The sequence below is a fragment of the Anomaloglossus baeobatrachus genome, chromosome 6 (genome assembly GCF_048569485.1).
Source record: "Anomaloglossus baeobatrachus isolate aAnoBae1 chromosome 6, aAnoBae1.hap1, whole genome shotgun sequence".
NCBI lineage: Eukaryota > Metazoa > Chordata > Amphibia > Anura > Aromobatidae > Anomaloglossus > Anomaloglossus baeobatrachus.
The window spans coordinates 122474377-122491466 of record NC_134358.1 but is presented as its reverse complement, the minus strand read 5'-3'; the positions used below and the strand labels follow the sequence as shown (position 1 = coordinate 122491466).

The following is a 17090-nucleotide window of genomic DNA, read 5'->3' as shown; positions in this document are numbered from 1 at the left end:
GGACCACCGCCTCAAGCACCCTTCTACCAAACAAAAGATCCACCGAGGAGGATAGATCCAACAGATAGTGTCGGAAGAAAGTAGATTGTGAGGACCAGGTAGCAGCCCTACAAATCTGGTCAATAGATACCTGTGCCTTTTCAGGCCAGGAGGTTGACACCGTTCTGGTGGAATGGGCCCGAATGTCCACAGGAACGGTTGCACCACTAAATGAGTAGGCTAAAGCACAGGCCTCCCTAATCCCGCCGTATCAGAAAAACAAGGGTCTCCCATCAAACACAGGAAACCAACTGACGAAGGGGAGAGGTACCGCCCTTTTATTTCAGAATGGTTTCCTGTCCTCAATGGACGGATCCCTCTCTCATGTGGTGCTGTCATGGGTGAAGTGAAAAGTTGGACATGCATCAGCCGGCGCTCTCCATTAACCACCATGAGAGTCCAGAATACAGCAGAGCAAGTCCCAAAGGTCTAATTAGACATCTATGGCATGCCAAGTGGATCTGCTGGAAGAAGGGAATTTTGTTACTTACCGTAAATTCCTTTTCTTCTAGCTCCTATTGGGAGACCCAGACGATTGGTGTATAGCACTGCCTCCGGAGGCCACACAAAGCAATTACACTAAAAAGTGTAAGGCCCCTCCCCTTCTGGCTATACACCCCCAGTGGGATCACTGGCTCACCAGTTTTAGTGCAAAAGCAAGAAGGAGGAAAGCCAATAACTGGTTTAAACAAATTCACTCCGAAGTAACGTCGGAGAACTGAAAACCGTTCAACATGAACAACATGTGTACCCGAAAAACAACCAAAAATCCCGAAGGACAACAGGGCGGGTGCTGGGTCTCCCAATAGGAGCTAGAAGAAAAGGAATTTACGGTAAGTAACAAAATTCCCTTCTTCTTCGGCGCTCCATTGGGAGACCTAGACGATTGGGACGTCCAAAAGCTGTCCCTGGGTGGGTAAAGAATACCTCATGTTAGAGCTGCAAGACAGCCCTCCCCTATAGGGAGGCAACTGCCGCCTGCAGGACTCTTCTACCTAGGCTGGCGTCCGCCGAAGCATAGGTATGCACCTGATAATGTTTGGTGAAAGTGTGCAGACTCGACCAGGTAGCTGCCTGGCACACCTGTTGAGCCGTAGCCTGGTGTCGCAATGCCCAGGACGCACCCACGGCTCTGGTAGAATGGGCCTTCAGCCCTGATGGAACCGGAAGCCCAGCAGAACGGTAGGCTTCAAGAATTGGTTCTTTGATCCATCGAGCCAGGGTGGCCTTAGAAGCCTGCGACCCTTTGCGCTTACCAGCGACAAGGACAAAGAGTGCATCCGAACGGCGCAAGGGCGCCGTGCGGGAAATGTAGATTCTGAGTGCTCTCACCAGATCCAAGAAATGTAAATCCTTCTCATACCGATGAACTGCATGAGGACAAAACGAAGGCAAAGCGATATCCTGATTAAGATGAAAAGAAGATACCACCTTCGGGAGAAACTCCTGAATGGGGCGCAGCACTACCTTGTCCTGGTGGAAGACCAGGAAGGGAGCCTTGGATGATAGTGCTGCCAGCTCAGACACTCTCCGAAGAGATGTGATCGCTACCAGAAAAGCCACTTTCTGTGATAGTCTAGAAAGTGAAACCTCCCTCAGAGGCTCGAAGGGCGGCTTCTGGAGGGCAACTAGTACCCTGTTCAGATCCCATGGATCTAACGGCCGCTTGTACGGGGGTACGATATGGCAAACCCCCTGTAGGAACGTGCGCACCTTAGGAATGCGTGCCAAACGCCTCTGAAAAAAGACGGATAGCGCCGAGACCTGACCTTTAAGGGAGCCGAGTGACAAACCTTTTTCTAACCCAGATTGCAGGAAAGAAAGAAAGGTAGGCAATGCAAATGGCCAGGGAGACACTCCCTGAGCAGAGCACCAGGATAAGAATATCCTCCACGTTCTGTGGTAGATCTTAGCGGACGTGGGCTTCCTAGCCTGTCTCATGGTGGCAACGACCCCTTGGGATAATCCTGAAGACGCTAGGATCCAGGACTCAATGGCCACACAGTCAGGTTCAGGGCCGCAGAATTCCGATGGAAAAACGGCCCTTGGGACAGTAAGTCTGGTCGGTCTGGTAGTGCCCACGGTTGGCCGACCGTGAGCTGCCACAGATCCGGATACCACGCCCTCCTCGGCCAGTCTGGGGCGACGAGTATGACGCGGCTGCAATCGGATCTGATCTTGCTTAGCACTCTGGGCAAGAGTGCCAGAGGTGGAAACACATAAGGGAGCCGGAACTGCGACCAATCTTGCACTAGGGCGTCTGCCGCCAGCGCTCTTTGATCGCGAGACCGTGCCATGAAGGTTGGGACCTTGTTGTTGTGCCGGGACGCCATGAGGTCGACGTCCGGCCTTCCCCATCGGCGACAGATTTCCTGAAACACGTCTGGGTGAAGGGACCATTCCCCTGCGTCCATGCCCTGGCGACTGAGGAAGTCTGCTTCCCAGTTTTCTACGCCGGGGATGTGAACTGCGGATATGGTGGAGGCCGTGGCTTCCACCCACATCAGAATCCGCCGGACTTCCTGGAAGGCTTGCCGACTGCGTGTCCCCCCTTGGTGGTTGATGTATGCCACCGCTGTGGAGTTGTCCGACTGAATTCGGATCTGCCTTCCTTCCAGCCACCGCTGGAAGGCTAGTAGGGCAAGATACACTGCTCTGATTTCCAGAACATTGATCTGAAGGGTGGACTCCTGCTGAGTCCACGTACCCTGAGCCCTGTGGTGGAGAAAAACCGCTCCCCACCCTGACAGACTCGCGTCTGTCGTGACCACCGCCCAAGACGGTGGTAGGAAGGATCTTCCCTGTGATAATGAGGTGGGAAGAAGCCACCACTGCAGAGAGTCCTTGGCCGTCTGGGAAAGGGAGACTTTCCTGTCCAGGGATTTTGACTTCCCGTCCCATTGGCGGAGAATGTCCCATTGAAGTGGGCGCAGATGAAACTGCGCAAACGGAACCGCCTCCATTGCCGCCACCATCTTCCCGAGGAAGTGCATGAGGCGTCTTAAGGAGTGCGACTGACTTTGAAGGAGAGCCTGCACCCCAGTCTGTAGAGACCGCTGCTTGTCCAGCGGAAGCTTCACTATCGCTGAGAGAGTATGAAACTCCATGCCAAGATACGTTAGTGATTGGGTCGGTGACAGATTTGACTTTGAGAAGTTGATGATCCACCCGAACGTCTGGAGAGTCTCCAGTGCAACAGTCAAGCTGAGTTGGCATGCCTCTTGAGAGGGTGCCTTGACCAGTAGATCGTCCAAGTAAGGGATCACAGAGTGTCCCTGAGAGTGCAAGACTGCTACCACTGCCGCCATGATCTTGGTGAACACCCGTGGGGCTGTCGCCAGACCAAATGGCAGAGCTACGAACTGAAGATGGTCGTCTCCTATCACGAAGCGTAGAAAGCGTTGGTGCTCTGTAGCAATCGGCACGTGGAGATAAGCATCCTTGATGTCTATTGATGCTAGGAAATCTCCTTGAGACATTGAGGCAATGACTGAGCGGAGGGATTCCATCCGGAACCGCCTGGCGTTCACATGCTTGTTGAGCAGTTTTAGGTCCAGAACAGGACGGAATGAGCAGTCCTTTTTTGGCACCACAAAGAGATTGGAGTAAAAACCTTGACCTCGTTCCTGAAGAGGAACAGGGACCACCACTCCTTCTGCTCTTAGAGAATTCACCGCCTGCAGAAGGGCATCTGCTCGGTCGGGATGTGGGGAAGTTCTGAAGAACCGAGGCGGAGGACGAGAACTGAACTCTATCCTGTACCCGTGAGACAAAATGTCTGTTACCCACCGGTCTTTGACCTGTGGCAGCCAAATGTCGCAAAAGCGGGAGAGCCTGCCACCGACCGAGGATGCGGAGGGAGGCGGCCGAAAGTCATGAGGCAGCCGCCTTGGAAGCGGTACCTCCGGTTGCTTTCTTGGGGCGTGAGTGAGCCCGCCAGGAATCAGAGCTCCTTTGCTCTTTCTGAGTCCCTTTGGACGAGGAGAATTGGGGCTTGCCCGAGCCTCGAAAGGACCGAAACTTTGACTGCCACTTCCTCTGTGGAGGTTTGCTTGATCTGGGCTGGGGTAAGGAGGAGTCCTTACCTTTGGACTGTTTAATGATTTCCGCCAATTGCTCACCAAACAGTCTGTCTCCAGATAATGGCAAGCTGGTTAAACATTTTATAGAAGCAGAATCTGCTTTCCATTCCTTTAACCACAAGGCTCTGCGCAAAACTACAGAGTTGGCGGATGCCATTGAGGTACGGCTCGTAGAGTCCAGTACCGCATTGATAGCGTAGGTCGCAAACGCAGACATTTGCGTAGTTAGGGACGCCACTTGCGGCACTGCTGGACGTATGAGAGAGTCCACCTGTGCCAGACCAGCTGAAATAGCTTGGAGCGCCCACACGGCCGCGAATGCTGGAGCAAACGACGCGCCGATAGCTTCATAGACAGATTTCAACCAAAGGTCCATCTGTCTGTCATTGGCATCTTTAAGTGAAGCCCCATCCTCCACTGCAACTATGGATCTAGCTGCAAGCCTGGATATTGGAGGGTCCACTTTTGGACACTGGGTCCAGCGTTTGACCACGTCAGGGGGAAAAGGATAACGTGTATCCTTAAGGCGTTTAGAAAAACGCTTGTCCGGATAAGTATTGTGTTTCTGGATGGATTCTCTGAAGTCAGAGTGGTCCAGAAAAGTACTCAATTTACGCTTGGGATACAGGAAATGGAATTTCTCCTGCTGTGCAGCTGCCTCCTCTGCAGAAGGGGCTGGGGGAGAAATATCCAACAGCCTATTGATGGCCGCTATAAGGTCATTTACCATGGCGTCACCATCTGGCGTATCCAAATTGAGTGCGGCGTCAGGACAAGACTCCTGATCACCCACCTCTGAGCCATCATATAGAGACCCTTCTCGCTGAGACCCTGATCCGCGTGATGACGTGGAGGGTCTCTCCCAGCGAGCTCGCTTAGGCGGACTGGGACTGTCATCGGAGTCAGAGCCCTCAGCCTGTGATGCCTGGGACCCCCTTGAATTACGGATTAATTCCAGCTGAGGGGGGCCGGGGAACATAGACACAGCGGTGTCCATGGTCTGAGCAACTGGCCTGGACTGCAAGGTCTCCAGGATTTTTGTCATAGTCACAGACATTTTATCAGCAAAGACTGCAAATTCTGTCCCCGTCACCGGGGTAGGGTTCACAGGCGTCTCTGCCTGGGCTACCACCACAATAGGCTCTGGCTGACGAAGTGCCACTGGGACTGAACATTGCACACAATGAGAGTCGTTGGAGCCTGCTGGTAGATTAGCCCCACATGCTGTACAAGCAGTGTATACAGCCCGTGCCTTGGCACCCTTGCGTTTTGCGGATGACATGCTGTTGTCTCCTCAAAGCAATATAGGGTGTACAGCCAAGAAGCGACCTTACAGTGCAGTACACAAATATAACACTGTGGCACTAGTGGGGCCGCACGTATGTGCTGCTTACCGCCCGCTTAGCGCGGGTGTGTGGTCGCCAGAAACCCCTAGCCTGGGTCCCTCAGAGCCTGCGTCCGTTCTCCAGCCAGACTGCATGTGTATAATGGCTGCCGGCGTCCTGGGGAGCTGCAAGCCTGGGGGCGGGCCTAGGGCGTGCACAGAGAAAAAGCGCGAAGCCTGTGTCCTACTGTGCTCAGTGAGAGGGCTGGAGCATGTAAATCGTGCTCCAGCCCTCGGCGCTGCCGATTGAACAACGTCTCTCCCCTACCCTGATTGACAGGGTGGGGGGCGTTAACGAAGCGGAGCTAGGCCGCAGAAAACCGGGGACTAAAGTTAGAAGCGCCGCCGCCGTAAAAGCGCGGTCGGCGCGTCCCCGGCGCACTACAAGTCGCAGCTGCGCCGCCGCTCCAGGGGCGGTCGGCGCGGCGATCCACACACATAAAGTCCCCCAGTAATCTGCGGGGACTATAAGCCCAGCGCACAGCGCTACAGTCCCCGGCGCACTAGCACACCCAGCAAGCCTGGGGTGTGCGTGGCCTGCCATACGGGGACACAGAGTACCTGAAAGTTGCAGGGCCTTGTCCCTGAACGGCACTCCCGCTCCACATCCAGCAAGTTCTATGGGTCTGTGGATGGAGCCCGGCCTCAGGGCTTGGTGGCCGGTAAGATCCCACTTCCTCAGGGCCCCTCAGGGGGATGGGGAAGGAAAACAGCATGTGGGCTCCAGCCTCCGTACCCGCAATGGGTACCTCAACCTTACAAACCACAAGTGGGGTAAGAAGGGAGCATGCTGGGGGCCCCATATGGGCCCTCTTTTCTTCCATCCGATATAGTCAGCAGCTACTGCTGACTAAACAGTGGAGCTATGCGTGGATGTCTGACCTCCTTCGCACAAAGCAGAAAACTGGTGAGCCAGTGATCCCACTGGGGGTGTATAGCCAGAAGGGGAGGGGCCTTACACTTTTTAGTGTAATTGCTTTGTGTGGCCTCCGGAGGCAGTGCTATACACCAATCGTCTGGGTCTCCCAATGGAGCGCCGAAGAAATATATGTCGCAAGATAGCACCTTTAAGATGGCCATACACCTTTGACATCTGCTAGCCAACACATTGTTGGGTTGGGAACTATTCTTCCTAAAGCCCCCCGTGCATAATGGTTCCTATTTTGCACTTCCCCATACAGCCGGGTTGTATACTGGTTGACCGCTGCTCTGGCACAGACACTGAGCTTTGGAGCTATTAAACATTGGCTTCTCTGTGGCATACAGCACTAGTTATTGTCTTGATGAGACAAAAGTCTAAGAGCAGGCATGTCTCGGCAGAGTCAGGGTAGCATGAAGCAGTTTGCATTGTGTAACAGTGCGTACTGGGATATTATCTATGTTCTGTGTATGAGCCGTAATACAGATCCAGCCGTGTCACTCACTGCCATGTCTGGTCCCAGCAAAGCCTACTGGATCTATTAGGGCGCTAAACTGCAATAACATAAAAGGTGAAGATCTTATGTCTTTCTATCGTGGTTATGAAATGCTGCGCTATCTGCCCCTCACATCTCATCCCATGATATTTCCGATAACTTACTTCTGAATGATGTTTTGCAAACTCAACATCATTCCCAGTTCGCTTCCCATCTTTTCTCGGTTGGCGCGGCATTCTGCTAAATATCGGAGAGCCTAAGATTAAAAAGGAAAAAAAAAAAAAAAAGTAAAATTATTAAAGAAAAACAAAAGACTAGTAGAATAACAATCCAGAAAGCGCAGCAATTCAGAGTAACATAGTAATGCAATGATTTGTGGGAGCTGTACTGTGTTGTTCTTGCAGCATCTTTACCCTCTAGGATATTTTCCCACCTGGCATTTCCACTGTGGACCTCAATCAGCGAGACCTGTTCTTGATATCATTACAATAATGGTGCCAAGGAGCTGACATTTCACCCTCCACATTGAGATGAAATACATAAGGACACCTGCAGCACAAAGTGGCCTGGATCTCAAATCCGCACCTTGTTGCAACTTATGATCAGTGGGGTGTGATCACTAAAACTCCAGTCATCTTGAACAGGATGGGCTACAGCGCTAATGTAGGCAAAGAGGCCCTGAGTTCAACGATATATCACTTAGATTAGTGGCTGCAGTTCTGACACAGTGAAAGATTTTAGATTTTGCATGTAGCAGAGCTGGAAGCGCAATCCATGCCCACACCAGGCTGTCAGTGCAAATTTCCATAGGTAGAAGCTGCTAATCATAGAAGGGGGCGGGGTCAGACTACAGCTGACATGCTGCTGAGATCCACTAATGATAACGATAACAGGCTTAACCCGACGAAGCCAGTTTTGTACTTAATGCCCAGGCCATTTTTTGCAATTTAGACCAGTGTCACTTTATAAGGTTATAACTCTGGAACGCTTCAATGGATCCCGGTGATTCTGAGACTGTTTTTTCGTGACATATTGGGCTTCATGTTAGAGGTAAATTTAGGATGATATTTTTTTTATTTTATTTGTAAAAAAATCTGAAGTTTGACAAAAAAAATAACAATTTTGCAATTTTCAAACTTTTAATTTTTATGTCCATAAACCGGAGAGTTATGTCACACAAAATAGTTAATAAATAACATTTCCCACTTGTCTACTTTAGATCAGCGCAATTTTTGAAACAACATTTTTTGAGGTTAGGAAGTTAGAAGGGTTCAAAGTTCATCAGCAATTTCCCATTTTTTCAACAAAATTTACAAAACCATTTATTTAGGGACCACATCCCATTTGAAGTGACTTTGAGAGGCCTAGGTGACAGAAAATACCCAAAAGTGACACCATTCTAAAAACTGCACCCCTCAAGGTACTCAAAACCACATTCAAGAAGTGTATTAACCCTTCAGGTGCTTCACAGGAACTAAAGTAATGTGGAATGAAAAAAAATAAAATTTAACATTTTACCTAAAAATGTTGCTTTAGCACTAATTTTCTTACTTTTTCAAGAGGTAACACCAAAACTTGGACCTCACACTTTGTTACCCACTTTCTTATGACCGCGCTGATACCCCACATGTGGTCAGAAACCTTTGTTTGGGTAAATGGGAGAGCTTGGAAGGAAAGGAGCAATATTTGAATTTTGGAAAGCAAAGTTGGCTGAAACAGATTGCGGGCACCATGTTGCATTTACAGATCCCCTAAGGTACCTAAACAGCAGAAACCCCCATCAAGTGACCACATTTTGGAAACTAGACCCCTTAAGGCTTCTATCGAGGGGTATTCTGAGCATTTTGGACCCACAGGTACTTCACAGATTTTGATAACGTTACGTTGTCATATTAAAAATTGTCATTTTTTTTCTCAAAAATGTTGCTTTAGCATCAATTCTCTCACTTTTTCAAGAGGTAATTTTAAAAATTTGACCCAAATCTTTGTTACCCACTTTTTTATGAGCGCGGTGATACCTCACATGTGGTCTGAAACCTTTGTATGGACAAATGGGAGGGTTTGGAACGAAAGGAGCAATATTTGAATTTTGTAAAGGAAATTTGGCTGAAAAAGATTGCGGGCACCATGTCACATTTGGAGGACCCCTAAGGTACGTAAACAGCAAAAAACCACCACAAGTGACCCCATATTGGAAACTAGGCCTCTCAAGGAATTTATCTAGATGTTTGGTGAGTACCCTGAACCCCCAGGTGCTTCACAGAAGTTTATAATGTTGAGCCATGAAAATAAAAAAATAAAATTTTACCACAAAATTGTTACTTTAACCAGGTAGCTTTTTTTTTCACAAGGGTAACAGGAAAAAAATCACCATGAAATTTATTGTGCAATTTCTCCTGAGTTTGGTGATATCTTATATGTGGTGGAAATCAACTGTTTGGGCACACGGCAGGTCTTGGAAGGGAAGGAGTGCCATTTGACTGCAAAATTGGCTGGAATCAATTGCGGACGTCATGTTGCATTAGGAGAGCCCCTGAGGTGCCTAAGCAGTGGAGGTCCCCCACAAGTGACCCCATTCTGGAAAATAGACCCCTCGAGGAATTTATCTAGATGTTTGGTGAGTACCCTGAACCCCCAGGTGCTTCACAGAAGTTTATAACGTTGAGCTGTGAAAATAAAAAAAGGGAATTTTGTTTACTTACCGTAAATTCCTTTTCTTCTAGCTCCAATTGGGAGACCCAGACAATTGGGTGTATAGCTACTGCCTCCGGAGGCCACACAAAGCATTACACTTAAAAGTGTAAGGCCCCTCCCCTTCTGCCTATACACCCCCCGTGGGATCACGGGTTCCTCAGTTTTAGTGCCAAAGCAAGAAGGAGGAAAGCCAATAACTGGTTTAAGAACAAATTCAATCCGAAGGAACATCGGAGAACCGAAACCATTCAACATGAACAACATGTGTACCCTAACAAACAAAAATCCCTAAGCAAACAGGGCGGGTGCTGGGTCTCCCAATTGGAGCTAGAAGAAAAGGAATTTACGGTAAGTAAACAAAATTCCCTTCTTCTTTGTCGCTCCTAATTGGGAGACCCAGACAATTGGGACGTCCAAAAGCAGTCCCTGGGTGGGTATAATAACCCCTCGTGATAGGACCGTAAAAACAGCCCTACCCTACAGGTGGGCCGTCGCCGCCTGAAGGACTTGTCTACATAGGCTGGCGTCCGCCGAAACGTAGGTATGCACTTGATAGTGTTTGGTAAAAGTGTGCAGACTCGACCAGGTAGCCGCCTGGCACACCTGCTGAGCCGTAGCCTGGTGTCGTAATGCCCAGGACGCACCCACGGCTCTGGTAGAATGGGCCTTCAGCCCTGAGGGAACCGGAAGCCCAGCAGAACGGTAGGCTTCAAGAATTGGTTCCTTGATCCACCGAGCTAGGGTGGATTTGGAAGCTTGCGACCCTTTGCGCTGACCAGCGACAAGGACAAAGAGTGCATCCGAGCGGCGCAGGGGCGCCGTGCGGGAAATGTAGATCCTGAGTGCTCTCACGAGATCCAACAAATGCAAATCCTTTTCAATTGATGAACTGGATGAGGGCACAAGGAAGGCAAGGAGATATCCTGATTAAGATGAAACGGGGATACCACCTTAGGGAGAAACTCCGGAATAGGGCGCAAAACCACCTTGTCCTGGTGAATCACCAGGAAGGGAGATTTGCATGACAGCGCTGCTAGCTCGGACACTCTCCGGAGAGACGTGACCGCTACTAGAAAGGCCACTTTCTGTGAAAGGCGAGAAAGGGAAACATCCCTCATAGGCTCGAAAGGCGGCTTCTGAAGAACAATTAGAACCCTGTTCCGATCCCAGGGCTCTAACGGCCGCTTGTAAGGAGGGACGATATGACAGACCCCTTGCAGGAACGTGCGTACCTGAGGAAGTCGTGCTGGGCGCTTCTGAAAAAATACAGATAGCGCTGAGACTTGCCTGAGCGACAAACCTTTTTCCCACCCGGATTGCAGGAAGGAAAGAAAAGTAGGCAAACTAAATAGCCAGGGAGAGACTCCCTGAGCAGAGCACCAAGACAAGAATATTTTCCACGTCCTGTGGTATATCTTGGCGCAGGTAGGTTCTCAGGCCTGTCTCATGGTGGCCATGACCTCTTGAGACAATCCTGAACCCGCTAGGATCCAGGACTCAATGGCCATACAGTCAGGTTCAGGGCCGCAGAATTCTGATGGAAAAAACGTCCCTTGAGACAGCAAGTCTGGTCGGTCTGGTAGTGCCCACGGTTGGCCTACCGCGAGGTGCCACAGATCCGGGTACCACGACCTCCTTGGCCAGTCTGGAGCGACGAGGATGGTGCGGCGGCAGTCGGACCTGATCTTGCGCAGCACTCTGGGCAACAGAGCCAGAGGTGGAAACACATAAGGAAGCCGGAACTGCGACCAATCTTGAACTAAGGCATCTGCCGCCAGAGCTCGGTGATCGTGAGACCGTGCCATGAAAACTGGGACCTTGTTGTTGTGCCGGGACGCCATTAGGTCGACGTCCGGCATCTCCCAGCGGCGACAGATCTCTTAAAACACGTCCGTGTGAAGAGACCATTCCCCTGCGTCCATACCCTGGCGACTGAGGAAGTCTGCTTCCCAGTTGTCCATGCCTGGGATGTGAACTGCGGATATGGTGGAGGCCGTGGCTTCCACCCACGTCAGAATCCGCCTGACTTCCTGGAAGGCTTGCCGACTGCGAGTTCCTCCTTGGTGGTTGATGTATGCCACCGCTGTGGAGTTGTCCGACTGAATACGGATCTGCTTGCCTTCCAGCCACTGCTGGAAGGCTGGTAGGGCAAGATACACTGCTCTGATCTCCAGAACGTTGATCTGAAGAGTGGACTCTTGCTGAGTCCACATACCTTGAGCCCTGTGGTGGAGAAAGACTGCTCCCCACCCTGACAGACTCGCATCTGTCGTCACTACCGCTCAGGATGGAGGTAGGAAGGATTTCCCTTTCGACAATGAGGTGGGAAGCAGCCACCATCGAAGAGAATCCTTGGCCGCCTGAGAGAGAGAGACGTTGCTGTCGAGGGACGTCGACCTCCCGTCCCATTGGCGGAGAATGTCCCATTGTAGTGGACGCAGATGAAACTGCGCGAAAGGGACTGCCTCTATTGCTGCCACCATCTTCCCTAGGAAGTGCATGAGGCGTCTCAAGGGGTGTGACTGACCTTGAAGGAGAGATTGCACCCCTGTCTGCAATGGACGCTATTTGACAAGCGGAAGCTTCACTAGCGCTGAGAGAGTATGAAACTCCATGCCAAGATATGTTATCGACTGGGTCGGGGTTAGATTCGACTTGGAAAGTTGATGATCCACCCGAAACCCTGGAGGGTCTCCAGCGCCACGTTCAGGCTGTGTTGGCATGCCTCTTGAGAAGGCGCCTTGACCAGCAGATCGTCTAAGTAAGGGATCACGGAGTGTCCCTGAGAGTGTAGGACTGCAACTACAGCTGCCATGACTTTGGTGAAGACCCGTGGGGCTGTCGCCAGACGAAAAGGCAGGGCTACGAACTGAAGGTGTTCGTCTCCTATAACGAAGCGTAGAAAACGCTGATGCTCTGGAGCAATCGGTACGTGGAGATAAGCATCCTTGATGTCTATTGATGCTAGGAAATCTCCTTGAGACATTGCGGCGATGACGGATCGGAGGGATTCCATCCGGAACCGTCTGGTTCTCACGTGGATGTTGAGAAGTTTTAGGTCCAGAACGGGACGGAAAGACCCGTCCTTTTTTGGTACCACAAACAAATTGGAGTAAAAACCGTGACCTTGCTCTTGAAGAGGAACAGGGATCACCACTCCTTCCGCCTTTAGAGTGCATACCGCCTGTAGGAGCGCATCGGCTCGGTCGGGAGGCGGAGACGTTCTGAAGAATCGAGTTGGAGGACGAGAACTGAACTCTATCCTGTACCCGTGAGACAGAATGTCTCGCACCCAACGGTCTCAGACCTGTGGCAGCCAAATGTCGCCAAAGCGGGAGAGCCTGCCACCGACCGAGGATGCGGAGGGAGGAGGCCGGAAGTCATGAGGAAGCCGCCTTGGTAGCGGGTCTTCCGGCTGTCTTTTTTGGGCGTGACTGAGCCCGCCAAGAATCTGAACTCCTCTGATCCCTTTGAGTCCTTTTGGACGAGGAGAATTGGGACCTGCCCGAACCTCGAAAGGACCGAAACCCCGACTGTCCCCTCCTCTGTTGGGGTTTGTTTTGTCTGGGCTGAGGTAAGGATGAATCCTGACCCTTGGACTGTTTAATGATTTCATCCAAGCGCTCGCCAAACAGCCGGTCACCCGAAAATGGCAAACTGGTTAAACATTTTTAGGAAGCAGAATCTGCTTTCCATTCCCTTAACCACAAGGCTCTGCGTAAAACCACGGAGTAGGCAGATGCCACTGCCGTACGGCTCGTAGAGTCCAGGACAGCATTAATCGCGTAAGACGCAAATGCAGACATTTGAGAAGTTAAGGGTGCCACCTGCGGAACAGATGTACGTGTGACCGTGTCAATCTGTGCAAGACCAGCTGAAATAGCTTGGAGTGCCCATACGGCTGCGAATGCAGGAGCAAACGACGCGCCGATAGCCTCATAGATGGAGCTCTGGTTGAAATCCATCTGTCTGTCAGTGGCATCTTTTAGTGCAGCCCCATCCTCCATTGCAACTATGGATCTAGCCGCAAGCCTGGAGATAGGGGGATCCACCTTGGGACACTGGGTCCAGCTCTTGACCACGTCAGGAGGAAAGGGATAACGTGTATCCTTAAGCCGATTGGAGAAACACTTATCTGGATAAGCGTGGTGTTTCTGGACTGACTCTCTAAAGTCAGAATGGTCCAGAAAAGTACTTAATTTCCGCTTGGGAAATCTGAAATGGAATTTCTCCTGCTGTGAAGCTGACTCCTCCACTTGAGGAGCTGGGGGAGAAATATCCAACACTTTATTGATGGACGCGATAGATTGTTAACTATGGCGTCACCATCAGGAGTAACTAGATTGAGAGCGGTCTCAGGGTCAGAATCCTGATCAGCTATTTCCGTCTCATCACACAGAGAATCCTCCTGCTGAGAGCCTGACCAGTGAGATGATGTAGAGGGCCGCTCATAGCGAGCCCTCTTAGGCTGTCTGGGACTGTCGTCCGTGTCAGAGCCATCACCCTGGGAAAGCGTGGGACACCCCCGGAGCTGTTCCAACTGAGGGGGGCCAGGGAACAATGAATCAACAGCGCCCATGTCTGAGTTACTGGTCTAGACTGCAAAGTTTCTAGAATCTGAGGCATAGTCACAGATAATCTATCCGCAAAAATTGCAAACTCTGTCCCCGTCACCTGGACAGTATTCACAGGTGGATCTCTCTGGGACACCTCCAGCAGAGGCCCTGGCCGAGCAGGGAGCACAGGGACCGAACACTGCACACAATGGGGGTCAGTGGAACCTGCCTGTAGAACAGCCGCACAAGCGGTGCAAGCAGCATAGAAAGCCTGTGCCTTGGCACCCCTGTTTTTTGCGGACGACATGCTATATTCTCCTCCAGGAGGGTATATAGCCAAGAATCACCAGCGACTTAGTGCAATGTATAGCATGCATGCATAAAAATACAAATGAACACTTTCACTAGTGGGGTCAGCACCGGAGGGTGCCGCTTACCGCCCGCTAAGAGCGGGTGTGTAGTCGCCAGAATACCGTGCCTGGGTGTCCCAGAACTTGTCTCCCCTTTCCAGCTCAGCCTGCACATCAGGAATGGCTGCCGGCGTTCTGTGAAGAGGGGCGGACCGTGGGCGTGCCTCAGACAAAGTGCGGGAAACTGGCGTCCCACTGTGCTCAATGTGAGGGCTGGAGTATGTAAAGCAGATTCCAGCCCTCGGCGCTGACTTTCTGTATAGCGTCCCGCCCTTCCCCTGACTGGCAGGCCTGGGGGCGGGAACGAAACGGAACTAGGCCGCAAAAGCCGGGGACTCTAGTAAAAAGCGCGGCCGACAAATCTGCACGGCCAGCGCGGAAGTCCCCGGCGCACCACAAGTCCCAGCCGCGTCACAGTAAAAACTGTCAGCAGGGGCCGGCGCGGCAGTTCCCCACACACTAACTCCCTTAGCAAGCTGTGGAAGTGTGGCACAAGCGCAGCAGCGCTATTGTCCCCGGCGCACTAACACACCCAGCAATGCTGCAGTGTGTGCGCGGTCTGTACGGGGACACAGAGTACCTTGGCGTAGCAGGGCCCTGTCCCTGACGAAACTCCGCTCCATATCCAGCAGATTCCCCAGGGGCTGTGGACGGAGCACGGTCTCTGTGCCTGGAGACCGGTAAATCCCACTTCACCCAGAGCCCAAAGGGGGATGGGGAAGGATGCAGCATGTGGGCTCCAGCCTCTGTACCCGCAATGGGTACCTCAACCTTAACAAACACCGCCGACACAAAGTGGGGTGAGAAGGGAGCATGCTGGGGGCCCAAGTATGGGCTCTCTTTTCTTCCAACCGACATAGTCAGCAGCTGCTGCTGACTAAAACAGTGGAGCTATGCGTGGATGTCTGACCTCCTTCGCACAAAGCTTGAAAACTGAGGAACCCGTGATCCCACGGGGGGTGTATAGGCAGAAGGGGAGGGGCCTTACACTTTTAAGTGTAATGCTTTGTGTGGCCTCCGGAGGCAGTAGCTATACACCCAATTGTCTGGGTCTCCCAATTAGGAGCGACAAAGAAAATACATTTTTACCACAAAATTGTTACTTCAAACACATAGCTTTTTTTTTTTAACAAGAGTAAAAGGAAAAAAAGCAGCATAAAATTTATTGTGCAATTTCTCCTGAGTATGCTGATACCTTATGTGTTGTGGAAATCAACTGTTTGGGTGCACAGCAGGGCTCGGAAGGGAAAAAGTGCCATTTGACTGAACATTTGGCTGGAATAATTAGTGGACGCTATGTCGCATTTGGAAAGCCCCTAAAGTGCCTAAACAGTGGAGGTCCCCCACAAGTGACCCCATTTTGGAAACAAGACACCTCAAGGCTTTTATCTAGGTGTATATTGAGCATTTTGAATCCACGAATACTTCACAGAATTTGATAAGCTTAGGTTGCCATATTGAAAATTTTCATTTTTTTTCACAAAAAGGTTTCTTTAGCATCACATTTCTCACTTTTTCAAGAGGCAACAACAAAACGTGGACCCCACAGGTTGTTATCCAATTTCTTGTGAGCGCAGGGATACCCCATATGTGGCCAAAAACCTCTGTTTGGATTAATGGGAAGGCTTGGAATGGAAGGAGCACCATTTGAATTTTGGAAAAGTTGAAATAAATTGCACGCACCATGTCACATTAGCAGGGCCTCTTGGGTACCTATACAGCAGAAACCCCCACAAGTGACTCCATTTTGGAAACTGGACCCCTCAAGGATTTTATTCAGGAGTATAGTAAGCATTTTGAATCCACAGGTACTTCACAAAAATGTTGCTGTAGCAACAAATTTCTCACTGTTAGGCTATGTGGCCATGATCCAGCGACACGGCGTCTAGTACACAGTGCCAGCCTTCCTGCAGAGATGTGAGTGTTGTCCATGGCAGAACGCAGCTGCCCATGCCCACGATTTGGGTTCAGGCTGCTGTGGACTTTAGCTCTATTCTACCTGCAGAAGACACTCATCTCCGCAGCATAAATTGACATGCTGAGGCTCGGGAAGCTGCGCCACAGGTCAGTTTATACTGCGGAGAAAAGAAGCACAGTGGGCATGAGATTTCTAAAAATCCTTCCACTGTGCTTCTACTGCACAACGCAGCATTATGGACGCAGGGAAAACACTGCGCCCAAAACGCTACAAACCCCGATTGTGGGCGCACAGCCTAAAATGCTACAATGGATGAATGGATAGATGTCAAACCAATATAATGTACCACCCCCTGCATATTCTAAGGTGGCGCCCTTTAGTGCCTTTCATGTGGCACTAAAGGGTGCCTAGCCTTGTATTTAGCCCAAAAAAATAATTAAAATAAATGACGTGGGGTCCCCCCTATTTTTGATAGCCAGCTAGGGTAAAGCAGACAGCTGTAGCCTGCAAACCACAGCTGACAGCTTCATCTTGTCTGGTGATCAATTTGGAGGGCTCCCCAAGCTGTTTTGTGGTTTTTTTTAATTATTTA

General features: G+C 50.8%; 1 protein-coding gene across 2 annotated transcripts in view; it reads right to left on the bottom strand.

Annotated features, from left to right (window-relative positions):
• Window positions 1-17090, bottom strand: part of ARMC1 (armadillo repeat containing 1) — a 103381-nt gene that overhangs the window by 52818 nt on the left and 33473 nt on the right. For both annotated transcript variants that reach the window (XM_075353232.1, XM_075353231.1), the window contains exon 3: window positions 7085-7176. In XM_075353232.1, coding sequence (XP_075209347.1) covers window positions 7085-7176 — 92 coding nt within the window. The remainder of the gene's footprint in view (window positions 1-7084; window positions 7177-17090) is intronic.